The following is a 22507-nucleotide window of genomic DNA, read 5'->3' as shown; positions in this document are numbered from 1 at the left end:
TATATATATAAATTTGCAAAGTGAATGAATACTGTATGCAGACGCTGCCATAAATGCTGTTGATTGAGCTTAACTTGAACTGATCCAAATATGCATTTAATTGCTAAATGTATGGTTTTCCCATTGGGCCCCCAAAAATATTTGTTTTGCACTTTTTTTTTTTACACATTGCCACAATACAATAATACAATATAAACAAAACATATTTTTCAACGTCCATGTTTGGTGCAGTAAACCAAGGAGCTATCCAGACTCCAGTACACAAGGAGCGCTGATGAGTCGTGTCGCTCTTCACTCAGCCGAGTGTGAAACGTCCTTTACGGGTTTCCGTAGTTATTTTGCGATTAACAACTTTCACATTGTCAGTGATGGGAGAGCTAGGTTTACGTCTTGAAATAAACTAATGTAAGCAGTCTAAATAATTAAAAAAGGTAAGATTATATTCCTATTCCTAAACTTACATTTTTACAAACAAATATGTGCAATGCCCTAAGGAAACATTAGCAGCCGGCTGCGCAGAAGTCATGTGTAAACAGCATCGTTTTGAACAATATGTATCACCATAGAGACTCAAAAGAAGTGCTCTTGTAAATTATAATTATTTATAAATTTTCTTGGTTTAGATATTTATTTAGAGATGCTCTGTTTCAGTATTTTGCGGTGTTATTCTTACTGTCTGGTACCTTGGTGCGTTGACGTATCAGATGCTGAATGACTACCTTGTTCATGTACGATGGTATGCTCACAGTACTCTAAAGTATTTTAGTTTATTGCAGTATTGACTTGATATATATCCAAAAATATGGTAATACCATGGTTAAAAAACAACAACAACAACAACAACAACAACAACAACATTACTATGCTTCCATATCCCAATAAAAACCAATTTTATTATTATTTTTTTAGCTCATTGTACATATCCAAAAAACATGTTAGAAACGTAGTATTACTATGGTACATACCCATACAATAGTTGTAGGTAAAGCTATCTATTGATGCAGATTTTTCTTTTTGATTCAGATTTACAAGCTCATGATTCAATGTTGATTCTGATGGGTATATTTAAATTGTAATGTCACTTTTACTTGCTTATGAAAGAAATGATTTCTCAACTAATGCTGTTACAGGGGACCTTCTAAATAGGTACATTATGGAATATGAATTTGACTATTTATATTGTATTAGTTTTTCATCATTTTGGTCACATTTTTAAAAACTAAGAAATCCTTGTATTCCATTAATAAATATGATATTATATTGCATTATATCACATTTATTATATTATGTTATGTTTATTGTTTAATTGCATAATTTGTTCTATTTACAAGGATTGTAAATAGAACAAATGGTTTTGTTGAACACTGCTAAAAAACGGTACTGTGTCTTTAAGGAAACCGGCAGTTCTGTAAATGAGTGCTTATTAAGGAGAGTGGACTTTATGCTGGATTACAATTAAATATAATCTTTGGTTGTTTTTGATCAGCAACTGACGGTTAAGAACAGAAAGAGACATTATGCAATGACAAATGGATTGCGTGGATATTGTTTTTTTTGACACACAGAATGAATCAAACAAAACTTTTACTCTCAACACGCAGTGAAAAGATCTCGGTGCTGAACATATTCCCCACTATACTTTATGATGACTGATGAGTGATATCTAAACATTTACCAGCCAGTGGCTAATCATTGACATTTTTCGTCACGTAGAGTAAAACATAGGTTTTAGGATTTAAGAATCAATATCAAGATTGTTCAAATGAAGATTGCGGTGCATCTGAAAAATCTATATTTCTACCCAGTCCTAGTAATGGTACCATGTCCAAAAAACTATTGTACTTTTTTAAAGTGACACTTTGGTAATAAATGATTACCATATTCTTTAACTATGGTATTTTCATGGTGCTTCAAAGCATACAATGGCACATACCTGTCCAAAATATTAGTACTACTATCATGTTTCATGTCCAGAAACCATAGTTGTAAGCTGTTGTAAACATGTTACCTGTCCAAAATACCATGGTATAACCAAGGTACATGTCCAAAAAATCATGGTAGTACTATGGTACTTTTTGTTACTTTTATTAATGGTCTACTGATGACTTTTGTGTCAAATTTGATTACATTTTTAGATATGCATTTATAAATTAGAATGTTATTGTTTCTCTTCCACAGCAGAGATGAGTGACGTTCGGCATGCATTGCTGCGGCGTGATCCGCTGAGCGCAGCTAAAGAGGTTCTGTATCATCTGGACATCTCACTGGGCAGTGCTCTGCAGAGCTCCAGTGGTCCAACACCTGGACTAGAGAAGAGCACTGTGGAGCTGGTGGAGGAGTTTATCTTTCATGTTCCTAAAGACAGAAACGTCCAACCCAAGGTGAGGAACAAAGTCCACATTAATACCAAGTAGTTTTGAAGCCATTTTTCTCAGTTCCAATGTTGGCTTCTGTATTGTTTTGCCTATGTATAGCAGGGCACTATGAGACACTGAGGATGGTATGTGTTTGCTGATGCATCTTGTGTTGTGTTTGACACAGAGGATGAGTTGTGTTCAGGAACTACAGCTGCTGGAGATCATGTGCAGTTACTTCCAGGAACAAAGCAAAGATGCAATCCGACAGATCATTTTCTCCTCCCTCTTCAGTCTCCAAGGCAACAAGGCTGATGAGAGCCGCATGGCCATGCTGGGCAAGCTGGTCTCCATGGCGATAGCTGTGTGTCGGGTGCCCATACTAGAGTGTGCAGCCACCTGGTTACAGGTGTGTGATAGGGGGGAAAAGAGTGTTTACCCTGGTTTTGTTTACTTTCTCAGTAATTATGCCATGCCTCGATCCTTGTGTTATGTTAATATTAAATGAATGTTCCAAGTTCAATACAAGTTAAGCTCAATCAACAGCATTTTGTGGCATACTGTTTATTCCCTAAAAAATTTTTTTTTCGACTTGTTCAACTCGCTTGTTCCTTTTCTTTTACAGTGAGGCATTAACAATGGAAGTGAATGAGGCCAATTAGTCAACTTTAAAATACGTTTAAAAAGTATAGCCAAAAGACATACATGTTAACGTGATTTTAGTGTGATAAAATTCCTAACTTCCTAACCTTATCAGTATTAAGCAGTGGTTCTTAAAGTGTGGGGCATGACCCCTTACAATAAATACCTAAAGCAGACTGCTTTCTTCTCAAATCTTCATGTTCTGAAATCCAAATTTGCTGCAATGAAAGAAGAACAGAAAAACCAATGTGTACTATTTCTTTTACTCTACCTTTTTCTCGCTCATGAGGTGTCGGTTGCGCTTACTGTATGTAAACAATGATGTTCCCTTCTGCACGCCAGATTCAAATTGGTGTAGAGCACGGGTCGGGAACCTATGGCTCGTTAGCCAAAAGCTCAAAAACTTTAAAACTTTCTAGAGATAATTTTCCAACAGAAATTGTGGGTGCGATTGCAAAGCTTGAAGTCAATGACAGTTTTAATTTCCTTCCGAATTTTTCGTACACCCTAGACCTGGTGAACAAGGTTTGAAATGAACACCTGCCAAATGCGGATTTTTCATGCAGATTATTTTGCTGATGTACCAGCCACTGTGGAACACACTTTATTGTATTTTTAAGAACAGACAAAAGAAAACCCTTCAGTGCTCATGTCTGATTCACTGTTGGTGCAACGGGACCCTGTCTTGTGGAGTAAGCGCATGTAAAGAGTTATCACTCCTTTTTCTCTGTTTCATTCGACTGAAAACTGTTTGGAAGAATAATGTAATCTACAGGGGTTGACTGGGAAGAGAAATCAGGGGTGTCGCTGTCCTTTTCGGCATATTGCGGTGGCGTTTTGTGGACCGTTTTGCATAACGCGGCAGCCCATTTCAGCTTATCGCGGCCGGCCCCTAATCTAAAAGAATGCTGCAAATTATGTCTGAACATCTCGTGAGGTACTGTGAGTTTAGTTTGCTTTATTTCCATGGAGCAGTTCGCTCATACACATTGTGAATGCAACTCTGCAGGTTCAGTAATATATACAGGTATCTTTGTATTAAAGTAACAAAGACGAAAGTGATTAAATCAAAAAGTAATACAAGACACGTTAACCGTGAACCTAAAATTGAGTTATATTTTCTTTTCTTTAGGCAGCATAAACTGTTACCAAAATACCATACTAACACATTCGATAAAAAAAACCCATTTGGCAGCATTTTTTGGAAACACTAGGGAATTTATTAGGCTTATATATTATGATGATTAATATAATTATCTTTACATTTATAATTGTCTTTAGTAATTTGTAGGCAATTAATTTTTCACATGTTGTGATACTTGCGTGATGGCAAATGGGGCCGTTGGAGAAATGTTTGGATTTCGGGAGGTGGTTATATATAAGATTTTTGAAATCACTTTGTTATATATATATTTTTTTCATTTCATTTAAAGTGCAATTTGAATTTAGAAATGTCTTTTGTTTAGGTTTTTCATGTTTCAATAAATTAAGTTTTAAAGGAAAATCAATAAAGCTAAAATATTCACAGACCTTGGGGACATTCTGTGGATGGAAGCATCTTGTTGATGAGAGAGGTCAACAGAGAACCATGTAATCGGATATCGCAATATTTAAAAATATTTTTTGAAAATAGTAAGTTATTAGTTTGTGTTATGGCTCTTTCGAAAAAATGCATCAACCAAAAATGAAAAAATTGGCTCAGTTTTAAAAGGTTCCCAACACCTGGTGTAGAGGAAGATTTCAGTGAATTACCACTAACATTTTTTTGTGTTCTTCACAGTGCTATCAAATGGCTACAGTAGACTTGAAATGTTCCACAAAAGTGATATGGGCACCTTTTATGGTGATTTTTTGTGCTTTTGGAGCTTGACAGTCCATTGGTGCAGCCAGAAACAAAATTCAGGTTGTGCCGAGGGAAAACTGAGTGTGCAAGAACTAAAGTGAGTGTTTTAACTTTTATGGATTGGCTCCATTCACTTCCATTGTAATGTAAGTGCTTCACTGTAACTCAGATATTTGTTTTTTAAAGAAAAGGAGGGACGAGTCAAAATGTATTTTTGTGGTAATCAACATTATGCATCAAATGCTGTGGATTGAGCTTAACTTGTACTGAACCCGGAACATTCCTTTAATGTGGTAAAATATCACGCTCAATAATTCGTCTTAAAATTCAAATAAGTTGTTTTTAAATGTTTAAAAAAAAAAATTAAACGCAATAATTTTTAGCGGTAATCAACATTATGCTACAAATTTTGTCTATTAAGCTTAATTTGTATCTAAAACATTCATTCAAATCTTGATTTCTGTGGAGCATATTAGGGTGAATATCATGAAAACAAGTTCGGGTTACATTTTATCCTGAAATCAAAAGAAAAAAATGACGATTAACAGCCATTAAGATTTTGTGCTTTGTGATGTTTTTTTCATGCACATTTTCTACACAAATTCTCATTACCAATATGTCTGGATGTTTTACTTTTGAGTGTTGTTGTAATTCCTATTGTTCTTAAAAGAATAGTTGAAACTGAATATTCTCTCAGCATTTACACCGATCAGCCACAAAATTAGAACCACCTGCCAAATATTGTGTAGATCCGCCTCGTGCCTCCAAAACAGTGCCAACCCGCATCTCAATAGTATTCTCAGATGCTATTCTTCTCACCACAATTGTACAGAGGGGTTATCTGAGCTACTGTAGACTTTTAAGTTCGAACTATTCTGGCCATTCTCTGTTGACCTTTCTCATCAACAAGGCGTTTCCGTCCGCAGAACTGCCCCTCACTGGATGTTTTTTGTTTTTGGCACCATTCGAAGAAAATTATAAGACTGTTTTGTGTGAAAATTCCAGGAGATCAGCAGTTACAGAAATACTCAAACCAGCCCGTCTGGCACCAACATTCATGCCATGGTCCAAATCACAGAGCTAATTTTTTTTCCCCATTCTGATGGTTGATGTGAACGTTAGCTAAAGCTCCTGACCCATATCTGCATGATTTTATGCACTGCACTGCTGCCACACGATTGACTGATTAGATAATTGCATGGATGATTGTTGGTGCCAGACAGGCTGGTATGAGTATTTCTCTATCTGCACAACAGTATCTATAATTTACTCAGATTGGTGCCAAAAACATCCAGTGAGCGGCAGTTCTGTGGATGGAAGCACCTTGTTGATGAGAGAGGTCAACAGAGAATGGCCATACTGGTTTGAACTGACAAAGTCTACGTTAACTCAAATAACCGCTCTGTACAATTGTGGTGAGAAGAATATCATCTCAGAATATACGAGGGGGAACTACACAATATTAGGCAGGTGGTTTCAATGTTGTGGCTGATTGGTGTATTCATCCATATGCCATCCCAGATGTGTATGATTTCCTTTCTTCTGCTAAACACAAACAAAGATTTTAGAATATTTAAGTGCTGTAGGTCCATACAATACAAGTTAACTGGGTCCAAAACTTTGAAGCTCCAAAAAAAAACACAAAAGCAGCATAAAAGTAATCATAAGACTTCAGTAGTTAAATCCATGTTTTCAGAAGCTATATGATAGGTGTAGGAGAGAAACAGATACATATTTAAGTCCTTTTTTACTATTAATCTCCACTTTCAAACAGCCCTCCTAGGTGCTCCTTCCTAAGATTTCTTCTTTTGATTTTGGTGATTCACATTCTTTGTGAATATCGCCACCTACTGGGCAGGGAGGTGAATTTATAGTTAAAAAAGACTTCACCCTCACCTATTATATCCCTTCTGAAGATATGGATTTAACCACTGAAGTCTTATGGATTACTTTTATGCTGCTTTATGCTTTTCTGAGCTTCAAAGTTGAATCCAGTTGACTTGCATTGTATGGACCTACAGAGCTGAGATAATCTTCTAAAAATCTTTGTTTGTGTTCAACGGAAGAAAAAGTCATATACATATGGGATAGCCTGAATGTGAGTAAATGATGAGATAATCTTCATTTTGGCCAAACTGTTCCTTTAATTGATCTTTTTAGATTCTCATTAACTGTCATTTTGATGTGCTTAATTGTTATGAAAATGTCACAATTCCAAAAATCTTAATGGTCCTAAAATTTACTTAATTTTATGCCAAATTTAGACTCAACTTTTATGCAAAAAAAAAAAAAAAAATTAATAAAGATAGAAAAATAGGCTTAAGTTTATGCCAAATATAACTTTTGATTTATGGGTGGAATATCACCTGGGATTTACCAATGAGCTAATTGTATTTGATAAAGTGTTTAAAAGGGCCTTCATTGAAAGGTGTGAATATTTAACAACATATTTAACTTAATTAAACATTTATTTTACATTTATACAGCGCACACACACTGCATGGTGTGTTCGGTTGGCTCAAGTGTTGATGGATGATTACTGCACCCTAGTGCCGTGTGCCATCTCTACACTGCAAAACATCTGTTCAGCCAGTCCACGATTCTGCTGCCAGCTCATCACTGCAGTAACAGCCCTCTTTGACTTCTCCTCATGTACTGACTCTCACTGTCTTTTATGTTGTGTATGATGACACACCAGTTATTGTTAAGTTATTTTAGAAATGCATGAGCTCCGCTGATATGCTTAAGTAAAATATACTTTAATGTATGATGGGTTTTCTTTTGTAGATGAGCTGACTCCGCCCCCTGCACTCTTGGAGATGCTGGTTGGTTGGATCACAGATGATCCCAGACTGCTGCTGCTCACCTTCATCAACACACCCCTCAATAGCAGCCTTCCGTTAGGTTGCCTTGAGATTACACCCCTTTTAGGTCTGCTCCGATGGTGTGTGAAAGCTCCGTTAGCCTATCAGAGAGCTAAGAAGTCAGCTTTGACCAATGGTCATGGGGAAAGTGAAAAAGGGACAGCAAATGAAGAGCTGTACTCTAAACTGCACCTGAGCGTTCTTCAAGTCTTTCTTATGCTACAGGTTTTGTTTTTCTTTAATAGATAAGTTTGTGAGGCTTTAATGCAATAGTTCTTCTAAAATGTAAGTTCTAGGAACACAAAAGGAGAGATTTTGAAAAATATTTTGGTCGCTCTTTTACATGCTGTTACAAAGTCTGGGGACTATCGCTTTCAAGTTACAAAAAGGATGTAAAAACACCAAGATAGAAGTGGTCCAAATGACTTTAGCGCTATATTCCTATAGAAGTCTTCTGAAGCCAGATGATAATTTTGTGTAAGAAACAGACCTAAAAAGTAATTATTCTCTTATAATATTTCCATTGAGATTAGTCCAATTTGTGAACGAATCATTCAGACCGTGAACCAGATCAGATGATTCATACAGACTAAACAACTAAAACTAAAAATGTGTTTATGAAACGGACATTGCTTACTTTCTCATTAAAGTAATAGCTCAACCAAAAGTTCTCTCATCATTTACTCACCTTCATGCCATCCCAAATGTGTATGACTTTCTTTCCTCTGCTGAATACAAAGATTTTTAGAAGAATATTTCAGCTCTGTAGGTCCTCACAATGCAAGGGAATGGTGACCAGAACTCAGAAGGTCCAAGAAGGACATAAATGTAGCATAAAAGTTATCCATATGACTCCTGTGGTGATAATTTTTTTTACTTTAAATGTCCACCTTTGCTCATCCCCAGTTGGTGGCTGAATGTGAAATTTACTTCCATACCAGAATGTGAAAGTGGAGATTTACAGTAAAAAAACTAAAACTTGAATATTGATTTGTTTCTCACCCACACTTATCATAACGCTTCAGAAGAGATGGGTTTAACCACTGGAGTCGTAAGGATTACTTTTATGCTGCCTTTGTGGCTTTTTTTGGACCTTCTGAGTTCTGGTCACCATTCCTTTGAATTGAATGGATCTACAGATCTGCAATATTCTTCTAAAAATCTTAATTTGTGTTTTGCAGAAGAAAAAGTCATAGACATCTGTGATGGCATGAGAGTAAATGATGAGATCATTTTTATTTTTTGGTGAACTATTCCTTTATCTCAACATACCAAGCAAAGCCATAAACAACTGTGAAGAATTTCAAAGAATAATACAAATTTTGGTCTGTTTGTTACACAAAGCTATTATGTGGCTTCAGAAGACTTTAAAACATTGTACAAGAGTTGTATGGAGTACTTTAATAATGCTTTTTAAGGCTTGAGAGCTCCAGTCCCATTCATTGTAATTGCCAGGAAAAGTACAACCAGTACATTATTCAAAATTTCTTCTTTTGTGTTCCCCGGAAGAAGAAAAAGTCAAACAAATTAAAAAAAATGTGAAGCTGTATAAATGATGACATAATTTTCATTTTTGGATGAAATAATCCTTTTTATAACCTATATAATTTTACAATATAAACAATGTTTATTTTAACTTCTGCAGGTCCATCTGACAGAACAGAATTTGATTGGTCGGCTCGCTGTGCTTCCTGTGGAATCTGTTGCTGCATTGGTGGAGGAAGTCAGTCGTCTGTGTGAAAAGCTCACGCACCTCTCTGCTGCCAATCACATCCAGCTGGCTCTAGATAGGCTGGCACAAGCCCTTCAGGTCTCCATGGCGACAGGAGCCCTTCTGTGTGCCAGGGGTGAGTGATGCTTACGTGATTACGGCCATTTACTGTAAGTTTTAATCTGCTAAAAGCAGTTTGGCAGTGAAGTCATTTCCTATCATATCATTTATTCCTCAGAGGATCTACGGGCTCTGTGCTCCAGACTTCCTCACAACAAGTAAGTCACCTACCTCAAAAAGCAAGCAACCTAGTAATGCAAAATGGAATAACAAAATTATGTTTACTTTATACCCCATTCCCTTTTGACCTTAATACACATTCCTAGTCTTATTGTACATATTTGTCTAAAGATGTAGTAACTTGGTCCGCCTCTGAAAATACTTTTCTGTCATTTGTTTATTTAGTCTCAGCTATTTTGTGTACACTACTTTTAGACACACTAAGCTCATTCTCTATTCACTATTTTCAAACTGTTCAAACTTTTCACTGGTTGTGTACGTCTTATATTATCATAACATTTTATTTTATGTATTATATTTATTGGGGATCAGCCAAAATGAACTCTATATGCCGGCATCGTTAGTTTAAAAAAACCTTTATCACTACCACCCCTGGAGTCACGAGTTTGAATCCAGGGCATGCTGAGTGACTCCAGCCAGGTCTCCTTAGCAACCAAATTGGCCCAGTTGCTAGGGAGGGTAGAGTCACATGGGGTAACCTCCTCGTGGCCACCATAATGTTTGGTTCTCGCTCTCGGTGTGGTACGTGGTTAGTTGTGTGTGGATGCCGCGGAGAATAGCGTGAAGCCTCCACGCCTGCTATATCTCTGCGGTAACGCACTCAACAAGCTACGTGATAGGATGCGCAGCTTGATGGTCTCAGACACGGAGGCAAATGAGATGAGTCACTACGCCACCACAAGGACTTGGAGTGCATTTGGAATTGGGCATTCCAAATTGGGGAGAAAAAGGGATGGAAAAAAAAACCTTTATTGGTTAATCACTTTTAACGTAATCATTTAACATAATATTATTTCAACTTTTAACATAATGATTTATGCTAATCCATGAGTCGTAATTAACTGGCTGTATTTGTTTTGTGTTCCAGTCTGTTACAGCTGGTGATGTCCGGTCCAGTCGTGCAGCCTTCACCTCACAGCGCTCCCTTTCAGCCCAACATGTACCCTCACATCCACCCCGGCCGGCCCTCCCCTCTCTCTCCCCACAGCCCACACCAGTCTGCCCTCCCTCCCCACACAGCCCACACCCCGTTCTCTCACCACACCCCACACACCCAGCACTCTCGCCACATCGAGCGTTAACGCCACACGCTGCACACCCCTCTCTGTCTCCACATGCCTTTCACCCTGCTTCCATGGCCTTTCCGTACCGGCCCATCCGCTAACCAGCAAACAGGACACATGGTTTTCTCTGCTTTCGCTTGAGAAGAGAACATAATATTTTTTGTCTGAATTCAGGGTCAAGTCAAAGAAAGTGAGATTTGCATCATCCCATGATTACGATAATGAACTACAATGACCTTTTTATAACAGATAACCTTCAAAACATTTGCTCTTAATTTGAATTTTTTTTTTGTGTAGAATTTGTTTTTTCCTAGCAACACATTCTGTATTTTCAATTAAATGCTTCAAATGTAATGTTGAATTGTCCATTGTATCATACATTACAAAACTACCTTCTATTATTATTTTAGGTTAGATATGAACTTTGAAAAGTGCTTGTAAAAATTGGATAAAATTCGTAAGCATTATTCCAGCTAGAAATGTATTGAGCGTCAAATATCTCAATTATAGAACTAAATAAACATGTAAAAAAGCAAGTCAATTGAAATAATTTTAAAATAATATACATTTTAATAATTAAATCACTAAATAAATCAAAATATGTCATTCACTTTACTAGCTTTGCATCCATTTTTAATGTCTTATTATTTTTAAAAATTTGAATCATTAAAGGTCTGCTCACACAGAATGCGTTCTTGCTTTAAAAATGCTAGATAGAGCACAACAAATGGAAAGAGCATGTATGTGTCTTATGAGTTCAAATCTATATTCTTTGAAGTTCTTTTAACTTGACATGATCTCTTTAAAACGCTGGGCTCATGGCACAAGATGCTGAAAAATCTGTAAAATCTGTCACAACAGACATCAAATACATTTATCTGATGCATATTTGGGTAGAAAGACAATTTCAAAACAGTGCAAATGGACATAAAACATGTCTTGTGTGAATGGCCCCTAGAAATCAATTTTGCAAGGTGACACTCACTTGAGTGACTTGGAGTAACCATGAAAATGTCAAGACGCAAAGCTCATGATGAAAATCAACCAAATGGTAAATAAAAAATATATTTAATTTGGTTTGCCATAGAAACAAAGCCATATCTTTAATATTGCATAACATTAAATATATTTGTAATAAGTAAAATTTGTGGTTCTTTGGCTGTCTCACAATTAGTAGCATAACAGACACTTCTTATAAAAAAAATTACCCTATAAAGACATTTATTAATCAAAATTATATTAGCATTTAAGTAGGCTTTTATGGAATTCCAGCAGAATAAGGGAAATTAAAAGTGCAAACAGTAACTTTTCCCCATTAAAAATGTTTTACTCCTAAAGAAGTTAATTCTAATTTTGAAACATATGTACTGTATAAAAGCATGACCACTCATGTGAGATGAAGACTAGTCATATCAGTAACCTTATAAAAGCTGTTTTATTCTAAATGAGGCAGGGGGCGCCCTCATGGGGGCTAACATTTTAGAATCACATGACCAGCTGAATACTACTTGCTTAATCTCACTAACCGTCTCCTTATTGGACACTTTCACTCTTGGATTAAGTGAATCATGGCTGATTGTGAATAGTGAATTTCTACTATGGCATATGTAACAGAAAAATATTGATTTTAAATGATGCTGCATCCACACCACTAGGCATCACTGTAAGTCCAAGATGACAAAAAAAAGTGCACCTTTGAGAATTTTACATTTAATTTTTCAAATGTGTTACTTACAAAAAACCTCCTGACTGCTTAATATTATAACTTTAAACATTTGACACCATTTTGTCAGTATATTGACAGTACACTTGCTGTGTCCTAAACAAGCATGACGACATACAGGAGACAGGACATTTTATTGGTTGCTTGATGTAGTGCTGGGTAGCCTTGACCACACTGAAATCTCATTTGTCCAACATATGCAGTATATTAAACATTAAATATGCAGGGCGTGTTAACTTGTGTGAGGCCTTTTCATTTTTCAGTTAAACAATTTATTTGTCACATAGTGCCACATAGGAACATTGTTTGTTTTGTTTTACTTATGTTATTTATGCAAATAAGTATATAGCCTGTTTAATTTGAGCTCTTGGATGTTGCTTAGTGCAAAATTGTCAATATACTTATGAAATGATTGGCTTGATTGAAAAACTGAGGGCAATTCATTCTCGCAAAAGCCATTTGATCTAATGTATTATATTCTACAATCAAAACTAGGCCTAAAATGTGGCACCTTTGACTCCAATTAGTTATAAAATGTAACCCACACTTGTCACCAACCCACCTATCACTCCTGCTCCTAACAAATCTACTTTATGTATATTAATATAAATATGTGTTTATGGCAAATAACCAAAATGGAAAAGAGAAGGGTTCATTTTATATAATTAGAGTTGATGTAAAGCACAGAAATATGACATCATTATGCTAGCACCAATCAGTTTCTTAAACCTGTAAATATGTAACAGGTCCCATATAAAATGAACAGTGGTTTCTCCAATATTGAGGTTATGGGTGGCAGGGTCATGATTTAGTAAATACATTGACTTGGGCATGCCAAGTGAGACGTTCTGTGTTCACAGATATTGTAGTCTGGAGAGCAGAGGTCATTGTTAGGGTCCTTTAACTTAAGAAGAGCGTCTTACAGATCCTCTGTGTGTCCTCGGGTGATTTCACCTCATGGCCAATTGTTCTGGGGTCTACAAAGATTTCATAATCATTTCCTCCCTGTTTGAAAAACAAAAAACAGGCCAACATTAATTCAAACAGATCATTGCACATTAAGAAACTTAACTTCTGGATCTTCCAGAGTCCTTTCATTGTCTGTGTGTACAAAAATACTGTTTATGAATGGGTCCTCCTGAACATATTAGTTTTCTTTTACTCACAGGCATTGTTTTGTCTCCGAAAAAATGGATGGTCTGGTATGAGTCTTTCTCCACAATTCCAAGACAATAGCGCTTATCCCAGCCCTCTGGAAACACATCAAAGCTGATCTGACCTCCTATTGTAAAAAACAAAACACATGTCTGTATATTGCAAAATTGCATATACTGTATATACAAGCTCAAAAATGATTATATAAACTTTTTATTGGCTAGAGAAGCACACATATACATAAACTAACCAATGGAGAAAGCCAGTCCTTTCCTAGCAAATTCTTCTTTTAAAACAGAAACAAACTTTTCTCTGATCTTCTCCTTCTGCATGAGAGAAAAAGAATGATTAAGAAATATTGACACCCTTTAAAAAAGTACAATGGCATGAGTGAATGAATAAGCAACAAATTACCTTATCCAGTTCAAAGAATTCGATTCTTTCCTGTTGGCTACAACTTCGACCAATCGGAGAGACATTTAGCATTCCGTTACGGAATTCAATAAATGTGCCTCTGAGATGACATAACAATAATACTGTGAGTATTGTGATAGCATGTAAAATATTATAATCATTTAGAATGTAAAGTACATTCACAATTGGATAATAAACCGATTTTAACAGAGAAAACTGAAATATTTATGTAAAAATACTGAACAATTGCACTCAGAATGACAATGTTGACAAGCAGCAGAGAAATGTGTAAACACAATGGGAAATGTTTCACTGCAGCTAAAAAAAATCTAAATATGCTAACCTCACCTCTTCTTGGGCAGTTTTATCTTCGAAAGGTAATTCAGGCAGTAATTGATGAAATCCTGTAAAACTTCCTCTCCTAGGTATGCCTGTATATTCTAATAAAATTGTTAAAGAACTGTCTTAACAATATAGTTATCTATGTCAAAATGGAAACGCAGTGGGTAAAGCCAGTGGGTATAATTTTTTTTCTTCCCCAAATTCAAAAATCAAAAATTACCTGCACTGAGTGTAGCTTCCCAAATCTGTATGCTACCAAACCGTTTTCAGCAAACACATAATCGACTCTGTCAATTACTATAAAAATGTAAAATGTAATGAAAATGTTATTATTTCTTATAGAAACATGCACACTATACACATACAGTATCTCACAAAAGTGAGTACACCCCTCACATTTTTGTAAATTTTTGATTATATCTTTTCATGTGACAACACTAAAGAAATGACACTTTGCTACAATGTAAAGTAGTGAGTGTACAGCTTGTATAACAGTGTAAATTTGTTGTCCCCTCAAAATAACTCAACACACAGCCATTAATGTCTAAACCTCTGGCAACAAAAGTGAGTACACCCCCAAGTGAAAATGTCCAAATTGGGCCCAAAGTGTCAATATTTTGTGTGGCCACCATTATTTTCCAGCACTGTTTTAACCCTCTTGGGCATGGAGTTCACCAGAGCTTCACAGGTTGCCACTGGAGTCCTCTTCCACTCCTCCATGACGACATCACAGAGCTGTTGGATGTTAGAGACCTTGTGCTCCACCACCTTCCATTTGAGGATTCCCCACAGATGCTCAATAGGGTTTAGGTCTGGAGACATGTTTGGCCAGTCCATCACCTTCACCCTCAGCTTCTTTAGCAAGGCAGTGGTCATCTTGGAGGTGTGTTTGGGGTCGTTATCATGGTGGAATACTGCCCTGCGGCCCAGTCTCCGAAGGGAGGGGATCATGCACTGCTTCAGTATGTCACAGTACATGTTGGCATTCATGGTTCCCTCAATGAACTGTAGCTCCCCAGTGCCGGCAGCACTCATGCAGCCCGAGACCATGACACTCCCACCAACATGCTTGACTGTAGGCAAGACACACTTGTCTTTGTACTCCTCACCTGGTTTCTGCCACACACGCTTGACACCATCTGAACCAAATAAGTTGATCTGTTCTGCCTGTTCTGAGTGGAACCTGTCCAGTTAAACCGCTGTATGGTCTTGGCTATCATGCTGCAGCTCAGTGTCAGGGTCTTGGCAATCTTCTTATAGCCTAGGCCATCTTTATGTAGAGCAACAATTTTTTTTTCATACTCTCAGAGATTTCTTTGCCATGAGGTGCCATGTTGAACTTGCAGTGACCAGTTTGAGAGAGTGTGAGAGCAATGACACCAAATTGAACACACCTGAGACCTTCTAACACTAACGAGTCACATGACACCGGGGAGGGAAAATGGCTAATTGGGCCCAATTTGGACATTTTCACTTAGGGGTGTACTCACTTTTGTTGCCATTGATTTAGACATTAATGGCTGTGTGTTGAGTTATTTTGAGGGGTCAGCAAATGTACACTGTTATCCAAGCTGTACAGTCACTACTTTACATTGTAGCAAAGTGTCATTTCTTCAGTGTTGTCATATGAAAAGATATAATCAAATATTTACAAAAATGTGAGGGGTGTACTCACTTTTGTGAAATACTGTATATAGTGTATTACTAAGATGTATGTATTTGTTATGAATCAGTTTATACACACCATCATCACCCAATTGCTCTTTGATTTTGTCAAAATCTGAGCCACCAACTACCCCCACTCTCACTCGTTGTCTCAGTTCACTCAAGAACTGATGCATGTCAGGAGTTGCCTTCTAAACACACATACAAACACATAAAATGTCAGTTTTTTATTATAATATATTGCATAGGGGATACTAGGCAATATCTCAGTAGTTATGAGGTTTTGGGTCAAAAGTCCAATGGCATAAATGCATGTTTTCTCTAGCAGTGATTTGTTGTTTATAAAACCTAGTATATCACCTTAATTATATTGTTACTTTAAATTAAGATGTTTAACTATATAATGAAGATGGATTTTAAGATGTGTTTTATAAAAATATTTTGCTGTGTAAATAATCCCGGAAAGCCATTTTAAAGCCTTTAATTCATTTTAAATACAGATATGATGTGGAGGATAGCTTTTTTAAATGTAGTGTTATATATATATATATATATATATATATATATATATATATATATATATATATATATATATATATGTGTGTGTATTCTTATCAAATATGTGATATTTACTTATATTTTGAAATAATTTTTTATATTTTGAAATAATTAAAAAGAAAAATAATATTTTATGCTGAAAAGTGTGACAACAAGCCCCAGTGTCCCCATATCAACTTATGGAACAGATGCATATACTTAACACTTAAATGCATTCAAACCCATAATCTTTCATTTCATATGGTATTAAGCTACTTTGCAAAATTTGTTATGGACAGAAATACATTTTAAAGGTCAGCTTAGAACAATTTTTGACTTTCAATGTTGACATGCAACATCTTTAACCCGCATACAGACTAAAACTATCACATTCTGTATAGATCATGAAAAGTAGCAAACAGGCCTCATCATCGGCCATCACTATGTCACTTGTCATTGGGAATGTGTCAAGAAGAAAGTTCAAATAATTCTGCATTACTGTCATCCATACTGCACGTTTTTTAAAGCCACATTTACAGAAACGATCTGTATATTGCATTCATTCCCTACCTATTTGGCTGGCATAGTTTCATTCAAATTCGTAATTCAATCTCACTTTCGTTCTTCAAAGGCAACTGGCAAATTCATCGCAAAACCAAAAATCAATAAATGGTCGTATGATTAGTAGCCTACCGCTCAAATTGATATGCTATAATAATTCGTATGGAATTCAATAGCTCATTAAAAGTTACTTAGATTCATTCACCTGCCGAGCTGCTGTTAAGGTCCCGTCCACATCAAACAGGCAAAGCGTCGCCGTGTCTACGGTTGAATTGGCCATCGTAATAATTACAATGCATGTAAATTAATGTCCGACCCTTGTTAAGTCCAGCAAAAACTGCTGAGTATGTGAGTTTGTTCTTTCATTCAACAGTGCAACGTCACATCTTCCGTGTTGTCAGAAGTGTAGTGGGCGTGATGTGTACGTCAGTGAACTCTTATATGTGGAACGCCAAAAGGGCCATAAATCGCCACTCACAAACCTCTAAACAACGCGGCATTTTATGGCATTTTAGAAAAAAACAACAACTCTATTTTTAAATACAAAGTACTGTAAATGATGCCTATGTAAAAAAAAAAAAAAAAAAAACTGCAGTAATTTCGCCAGTTTTATGTAATACAATACTCCATTTTGGACTTACACAGAGCATTTCAAAGTGGTGTATTTTTCATATCATAGTCAGCATTAGGTGTCCCATTTTGCATGCTAATAAAACTATGCCATTTTAGTGTAGGTACTGTTAGTAGTGTGTCTTTACAATTTTTTTATTAACCACCTAGGATAGGTAAAAGTACGACCGTTGAGTGCACAAAGAACCTAAACGTAATTCATGCTTACTGTGTTTTTCACATACAGTAAGACATAGTGAATTACGTTTAGGTTCTTTGTTCACTCAACGGTCGTACCTTTACCTAACCTAGGTTGTAGATGGGGAGGTGTAATAATAAAAAGTTGTAAAGACTGCAGTGGTGGCAACTACTGAAACTTCTGTTGAGAAGACAGCATCTTACAAATGTGAGTTGAATGATTTACCATCACCCCACATTGTGTGTTCTGTGTCACAATATTTGTAAATTTTACAGTATTAAAGTAGGGTTCTCTGAATGTAGACCATGCTAAAGTTAGCAGCAACACCAAATGGGTGGCAATTGTTCACATTACATGCATTTGAAATGTAATTTCCCTCAAAAAAATAATAAATGCCTGAAGATTGCTTCCATTTTTACAATAAAATAAAATAAAACCCTATCCTTCACAAAATTGTTTGATAGCCAAGTACAGTGTATAGCAGGGCTATTCAACTCCAGTCCTAGAGGACTTCTGTCTTGAAGAGTTTAGCTCTAACCCTTATATATATTTGAGATGTAAACCTAAACATCTCGGCCGAGTTTGGAACAGCATACTACCATACCACTCTTACTATTTCTGCCATAGACAGACATGACAGAAGTAGTAAGAGTAGTATAGGAGTAGTTTGAGGTTGCTTCTCAAACGAAAGGCTGCAGCCTAGTAAGGCTGTGTCCTTCCCAGACCAGTCCTTTGGAGGGTTCAGGCTAGAATCCTCCTAAGCATTCAGCGCTAGAATGAGATGGTCTCGTAAGTGTGCATGGAGAACCATATGCTCAGAACCATGTGATATTTTACTTTGATTAGAAAAACCATATACTTCAGAAATTATCTCGGTTATGTATGTAACCTCGGTTCCTTGAGACGAAGGGAACTAGACATTGTGTCAGGAAGCTGACGCTATAGGGAGTGTCCTTCTATACGACCTAGTTGAAACGTTTACAATAACAGAAATTCTAAAGTTGGTTATGGTGTTTAAGCCCCTCCCTTTTAGGCACGAAGCTGTCTGATATAAAAGCGGGCACGCAAACACCATTCCACAGAATTTTCTGACTGAGGGATAAGAGCGCATTGCTTGCACCTCAAAGAACTCTGAGTCTGTAGTGCGATCAGCTTACACATTTCTCGTTCCCTTCCTCTCATGTAACTGAGGTTACATATGTAACCGAGAATTGCCCTTATGACTCAGTACACTTGAATTTGCTTCAGGAAGCTGATGCTATGAGGAACAGAATCCCATCATGCCACACACTACACAACATAACCTTCCAGATAGGAAATATGACGCTGCAGTCCCGCGGGACGGCGACTGATATGAGTATACTGCAAGTGAATGACCCTCATGGTGGGCCAGGAGGGGAACACTCAGAATGTATAAATGGACTATAGTCATATAGTATGAATTAACCAGGGGTGATGGAGGGAGGTGTGGTGCATAAGCTTTTGCTTTACCCAGATGATATTTTATTATTCGTCTCCGACCCCTCTAGATCTATGCCTTGCCTCCACAGAATTATTAATTCCTTTTCTAAGTTCTCAGGATACAGAGTTAATTGGTCTAAATACCAGCTTTTCAGCTGGGCACCATCCAGTGGCCTAAACAGGGCATTGAGTATTTGGGGATTTTATTTCCAGCAAATTTGTGTGATTTGTGTGAAATATTTGTTAATTTTGACCCTTTAATAAAAAGGTTTTCATACGATGTGGCACCTCTTATCTATGATTTGGAAGGTTGTTGTTATTAAAATGAATTGTATTCCAAAATTCATCTGCTACAATCTCTCCCATAGGTGTCCCCCTCTCTTATTTCAAGCATAGCAAAATCCTTCATTTGGAATGGTAAATGTCCCGGATTACATTTCAGTAAGTTGCATATGCTAGTTAACAAAGATGAGCTAGGCATACCCAAGATTTTGTTTTATTATTATGCATTCAGTCTCTGACATTTGGTTCATTGATCGCTTCCACCTGAGAGCCCCTCCCTGGTTGGTCTTGCATTGAACAGGAAGATTTTGCCCCTATTTCGCCATTGCAGAGCCTTTCTATCAAACTAACCAGAGAAGTTAAATTACACCCTGTTATCTCACATTTGCACGCTGTATGGACAAAAGTGTCAAGAGTGTTTAATTTGCACATTTATTTTAATGTTGCTTCGAGCATATGGCTGAACCCAAAGTTATGTATTAATTAGTCCCCTTTCTGCTGGACAGAGTGGATTGTGAGGGAGGTTAATAGGCTTGTTGACTGTTACGAATTAGCAGGGACAACGAGGGAGACAAGGTTGAGGATCCAAACGCAGTATATTTATTAATTAAACAAACACAAAGGAACACCCGCGATGGGGAAATAAACATGAACAGAGCACAAGGGCAGGAAACACAGAGCAGGCTTACAACATAAACTAACATTCATAACAACAAACAACGATCGACAGTGACTGAACGAAAAGGCAGGGTATAAATACAAGAAGGGACCAATGAACAAACAGAACTCAAAATAACATAAGGTGATGAACAGAAACCAATGAGAAACTAACGAGGACAAGTGAGAACAATGAACAATGAACACGATGGCTAACAAGACTATGGAGGTACAGAAGGTTCAAAAGTGAAAACTATGGAGTGACGAAAGTATCACAATGGAAGACAAAGTGGAAACAGAAAAACAGGACAAGGTCATACGTTACATAGCCCCCCATCTAAGGATCGGATCCCAGACGATCCAAACCAAAAAACAAAACCCAAGACAAAAACCATAGAAAAACACAATGAAGGCACCGGGGGCAGACAGGCAGTCCAGGGGGGCAATGAGGGGCAGAAGGAAGTCCAAGGGGGCACAGAGGGCAGGCAGGAAGTCCAAGGGGGGCAACAAGGGGAAATTAAACAGTCCACGGGGGCACAAAGGGAAAGGAGACAGTACACGGGGCCAATTAGGCAGTCCCGGGGGGCACAGAGGGACTGGTTCAGGGGGCCTGGGAGGTGGCCATCGGACAGGGACGGGTCCAAGAGGCCTGGGAGGCAGCCTCAGGATAGGGACAGGTCCCGGGGGCGAAACTGAGAAGGGCTCTGGAAGCTCAGGAGGCGGAGCTGAGGGAGGCTCTGGAAGCTCAGGGGGCGGAGCTGGGGGAGGCTCTGGAAGCTCAGGGGGCGGAGCTGGGGGAGGCTCTGGAGGCTCAGGAGGCGGAGCTGAGGGAGGCTCTGGAAGCTCAGGAGGCGGAGCTGAGGGAGGCTCTGGAAGCTCAGGAGGCGGAGCTGAGGGAGGTGGCGCCGTAGGAGGCTCTAGTGGCGGAGGCCTGGAAGGCTCTGGCGGTGGGGCCGATGGAGGTGGCGCCGTAGGAGACTCCAGAGGCGGAGGCCTGGAAGGCTCTGGAGGTGAAGCCGAGGGAGGCTCAGGAGGTGGAGCCGAGGAAGGTGGCGCCGTAAGGGCCTTTAGAGGCGGAGCCGTAGGAGGCTCGGGAGGCGGAGCTCTAGAAGGTACTGGAGTCTCTGGGAGCAGAGCCATAGGAGGCTCTGGAGACGGAGCCATAGGAGGCTCGGGAGTAGAGCCGTAGGAGGCTGAGCCGAGGAAGGCCTAGGAGGCGGAGCCGAGGGAGGCTCGGAGTCTCTCGAGGCAGAGCTGTAGGAGGCTCGGGAGGCGGAGCTCTAGAAGGTTCTGGAGTCTCTGGGAGCAGAGCCATAGGAGGCTCTGGAGGTGGAGCCGTAGGAGGCTTGGGGAGAAGAGCCCTAGGAGGCTTGGGAGGCGGAGCCGTGGAAGACTTGAGAGACTTGAGGGGTGGAGCCCGGGGAGGCTCAAGAGACTTGGGAGGTGGAACCCTGGGAGGCTCGGGGGAAGGAGCTCTGGAAAGCTCGGAGGGCGGAGCTCTGGAAAGCTCGGAGGCGGAGCTCTGGAAAGCTGGAGGCGAGCTCTGGAAAGCTCGAGGCGGAGCTCTGGAAGCTTCGGAGGCGGAGCTCTGGAAAGCCTGGGAGGCGGAGCTCTGGAAGCTCGGGAGGCGGAGCTCTGGAAAGCCTCGGGAGGCGGAGCTCTGGAAAGCTCGGGAGGCTTGAGGGCGGAGCCCTAGAAGGCTCGAGAGGCTTGAGGGCGGAGCCCTAGAAGGCTTGAGAGGCGAGTCCTGGAAGACTCGGTAGGTGGGGCTCTGGAAAGCCTGGAAGGCGGAGCTCTGGAAAGCTCGGAAGGCGGAGCTCTGGAAAGCTCGGAAGGCGGAGCTCTGGAAAGCTCGGAAGGCGGAGCTCTGGAAAGCTCGGGGGGTGCTGGCTCTTGGAAGGTCATGGCTACTGGCACTGGCTCTTGGACGGTCATGGCTGCCGGCGCTGGCTCAGGGACGGTCGAGGCTTCAGGCGCTGGCTCAGGGACGGTCGAGGCTTCAGGCGCTGGCTCAGGGACGGTCGAGGCTTCAGGCGCTGGCTCAGGGACGGCCGAGGCTTCAGGCGCTGGCTCAGGGACGGCCGAGGCTTCAGGCGCTGGCTCAGGGACGGCCGAGGCTTCAGG

At 39.0% G+C, this 22507-nt stretch overlaps 2 protein-coding genes across 2 annotated transcripts; one reads left to right on the top strand and one right to left on the bottom strand.

Moving 5' to 3' along the window:
* Positions 1-312: 312 nt before the first annotated feature.
* ints15 (integrator complex subunit 15) lies at positions 313-11293 on the top strand. The gene is given in 9 exon segments (XM_052137828.1): positions 313-431; positions 2179-2381; positions 2542-2763; positions 7326-7491; positions 7627-7928; positions 9349-9550; positions 9653-9692; positions 10583-10719; positions 10722-11293. Coding segments are annotated over 8 exon segments (1425 nt in total). The 5' UTR covers positions 313-431; positions 2179-2183; the 3' UTR covers positions 10880-11293.
* A 616-nt stretch (positions 11294-11909) lies between these two features.
* LOC127651807 (phosphomannomutase 2-like) lies at positions 11910-17570 on the bottom strand. Its single transcript, XM_052137829.1, has 8 exons — positions 17381-17570; positions 16157-16268; positions 14633-14709; positions 14419-14510; positions 14071-14170; positions 13907-13982; positions 13668-13783; positions 11910-13506 (listed from the first exon to the last, which is right to left on the bottom strand). The coding sequence occupies exons 1-8, from the start codon at positions 17453-17455 to the stop codon at positions 13402-13404; spliced, it is 753 nt and encodes a 250-aa protein (XP_051993789.1). The 5' UTR covers positions 17456-17570; the 3' UTR covers positions 11910-13401.
* Positions 17571-22507: the final 4937 nt, after the last annotated feature.

Source organism: Xyrauchen texanus, chromosome 11 (genome assembly GCF_025860055.1).
Source record: "Xyrauchen texanus isolate HMW12.3.18 chromosome 11, RBS_HiC_50CHRs, whole genome shotgun sequence".
In the NCBI taxonomy this organism is placed as follows: domain Eukaryota; kingdom Metazoa; phylum Chordata; class Actinopteri; order Cypriniformes; family Catostomidae; genus Xyrauchen; species Xyrauchen texanus.
Note: the sequence above shows the minus strand (reverse complement) of the source record. Positions and strands in the feature narration are given on the sequence as shown.

Excerpts from the sequence above, each read along its gene's own strand:
- LOC127651807 (XM_052137829.1), bottom strand. The coding sequence starts at position 17,455 with ATGGCCAATTCAACCGTAGACACGGCGACGCTTTGCCTGTTTGATGTG. Across the intron at positions 13,983-14,070 it reads AATTCTTTGAACTGGATAAG|AAGGAGAAGATCAGAGAAAA; the intron begins GTAATTTGTTGC and ends TCTCTCATGCAG. Across the intron at positions 13,784-13,906 it reads AGGACTGGCTTTCTCCATTG|GAGGTCAGATCAGCTTTGAT; the intron begins GTTAGTTTATGT and ends TTTTTACAATAG.